This window comes from Populus euphratica, unplaced genomic scaffold, assembly GCF_000495115.2.
Source record: "Populus euphratica unplaced genomic scaffold, PopEup_1.0 scaffold291.1, whole genome shotgun sequence".
In the NCBI taxonomy this organism is placed as follows: domain Eukaryota; kingdom Viridiplantae; phylum Streptophyta; class Magnoliopsida; order Malpighiales; family Salicaceae; genus Populus; species Populus euphratica.
The window spans coordinates 196,955-199,651 of NW_011500170.1; the positions used below are offsets into that span (position 1 = coordinate 196,955).

At 32.6% G+C, this 2,697-nt stretch overlaps 1 protein-coding gene across 1 annotated transcript in view; it reads left to right on the forward strand.

The window, feature by feature from the left end:
- The first annotated feature begins 262 nt into the window (after positions 1-262).
- AUG7 (nuclear matrix protein) overlaps positions 263-2,697 on the forward strand; it is a 6,826-nt gene continuing 4,391 nt past the window's right edge. The window contains exons 1-3 of the mRNA XM_011006655.1: positions 263-483; positions 801-886; positions 2,467-2,557. Of these exons, the coding sequence (XP_011004957.1) occupies positions 350-483; positions 801-886; positions 2,467-2,557 (311 nt within the window). The 5' untranslated portion in view covers positions 263-349. The remainder of the gene's footprint in view (positions 484-800; positions 887-2,466; positions 2,558-2,697) is intronic.

The following is a 2,697-nucleotide window of genomic DNA, read 5'->3' on the forward strand; positions in this document are numbered from 1 at the left end:
TTAATTAAGATTTATAAGAATGTAAGAAAAAACATAAAGAATATATATAGGAGATGATTTATTATTGAGATATTTAGGGATATTTAAAAATATATAGTAGTTATGTTTTAAAGTTTTTTTTTAAATATATTACAATAATATTTTTTTGAAATTATTTTTTATATTAACATATTAAAATATTATTTTAAAATAAAAATAAAATTTTTTTAACATCTTTTAAAATATTTTTAAATACAAAAACAAATCAATTATGTCAAACCAACAGAGCAACCACCACAGTTGTTCCTTGGCTCTGTCTCATCTCCCCCCTTCAACAAAAACAAAGCAAGAGGATAAAGAAAAAGAAACAATGGCAGCGAAGCAAATGGAAGATATACAGAGAAAATTAGGGATGCTGAATTATCCAAGAGCCAATGCTCCCGCTCAGTCTCTTCTTTTTGCCGGCATGGAACGTTACGCTCTTCTCGAATGGCTCTTCTTCAAGTACTTCATTTCCCCTTATTATTATCTTGTTCTTTGTCACCTTTTTTTTTGGGAAAATTGAAGTAAATGGCTTGTTTAATTACTGGGAAAAGGCGGCTGAAGGAGAAAATTAATTTGTGAGATTTTCCTTGTTACTTCTTGATGATGCATGTCTGCTTTACTTGGTAATAGTTGATTGCTGATTGACTGTCGATTTGACCCAGAAATTTGGTTACATATGAATTAGTTTAGTACTAGACATGTTAATTTGGCTGCAATTGAAATAATGAATTGCTGTCTGAAGGGCATTTAAATGTCTTCTGTACTCTGAATTGCAGGTTATTGGGTGATAAATCACCATTCTCGCAGCAAAATCTACAAGGAGATGCTATGGATCGTGACGAAGAGACGGCTCGTATCCAATGTAAGCTTTATTTATTTTTTTATTTTTTTATCATTCTGGAAATTAAGTTTTTGTGTTCCCTTGTACATTTAACAATTTTTATTGTTGGAGTAAAAAACTATCTGAGAATATATTACGAAGGACTTGTGCTGATTTTAGTGTCTTCTCTTATTTTTACTCGAGTCTTTATTATGTAGGACTTGTGCTGATTTTAGTGTCTTCTCTTACTTTTACTCGAGTCTTTATTATGTAGGACAGTTATGAGGGTTTATTGCAAGCGTAATAATTATTGATTAGAGATGTGGATGGCTGTGCCTTAGATCTATTTTAGGTGGAGTTTTGTGTGGTAAATGGTCTTGAAATATGCATGTGATTTGGCATTTCTAGTAAAATCTGGAATCATTTGAGGAGAAGAAACCAAAATTCAAAGTTTGTTACAGCTGCTGTCTTAGCCCTGCAAGTTCTTTTTAGGATTGATGTTAATTGGTTCATGGATTGCTTTATGTTTTCTAGAACATAATGTAGGGTTCTAGGATAAAAATCAGGTTTTTGTTCTTAGTGGAGTCACTTTAAATTTTTTAGAAATGTTAGAATATCATGTTTAGAATTCTCTTTTCACTACACTGAGAATCAGGGTTTGTTAGTGTGGATTTCATATATGCGCATAGACTACCTACCAGCAATTTGTGGATTTCATATATGCGCATAGACTACCAGTAATGTTATCTCATAAACCTACGAGACTTGGAATCTTGGAAAGAACTGTAAATTTCATTGGTGGGTGACTGGATTTGGAATCTTAGCTTTCTTTCAGAAACTGATTCTCTTTGGCAATAAGGTTATCTGTAGAAGTTTAGGCTTCAATCTAATTGTTGGAATTCTTAGGTTAATCTTGCAGGTCCCCCCCACCCTTCTTTCCTTTGATCAAAGATGAAGTTGGTATTAGCTATTTCATTCTCCCCTGGGATGTGTTGAGGAGCACTCATTGTCTATTGATTTTAAAAAACTTCATTGGTTATCCAGGCTTCATCTCAAGCCTGTTTATAGTATATAACTAGGGGAATAGTATTTCTTTGAGGTTTCATTCTTCAGTAATATGATTTATAGGGAAACTAAAGATCTTTTACCCTGGCTTCCAACTCTTCTTGTTTCACCTTTTGTGTCTGCTTGTAGAGGGATGGATATTGTACAGTTCATTTTCTTCTCGATAATCTCAATCAGAATCCAAACCCATTTCAATTTAGTCTTAACTAGCTTAACTGGAAAGCGAAAGTTTATTGCTCTTTATTTAATATCAATGAGTATTTTGCAAAATTTTGTTTTGCCTTTTTTATAAAATGGATCCGGGAAAAAGCTTGGTAGATTTCTCATTGGTCATTGCAAGTGCAAATGTTTGGACTTTGGCTTTTTGATACACCTATAGGGTTCACTGTCTATGTAACTTATATTTTATAACTGTTCTTTCTTCTGGGCTCTGAGGCATCTCGGTTTTTGTCATTCTTTTCTCTAAGATCTTTGTAATAACTTCAAAATGGTTCATTAGCATTTGTGATTATATTATTGTTGTTACAATTAAAAAATAACTATGCATTTTATTGCAGATCTGGCAGAGATTGCAAAGTTTCTGGGCATCACTTCAATTATAGATACAGAAGCCATCCAAGTAAGTTACTTAATTCTGTATATAAAATAGCCACTTTTTAATCAATGATTGCCTAACTAAGTAACAGTTTTTATACAGTGCACTTCTTAGTTAACTTCAACGAGGTTACGTACCGTTGAACATCCTTCTTAATCCCAACATATTCTTTCATTAGGAACACTTGGTAACT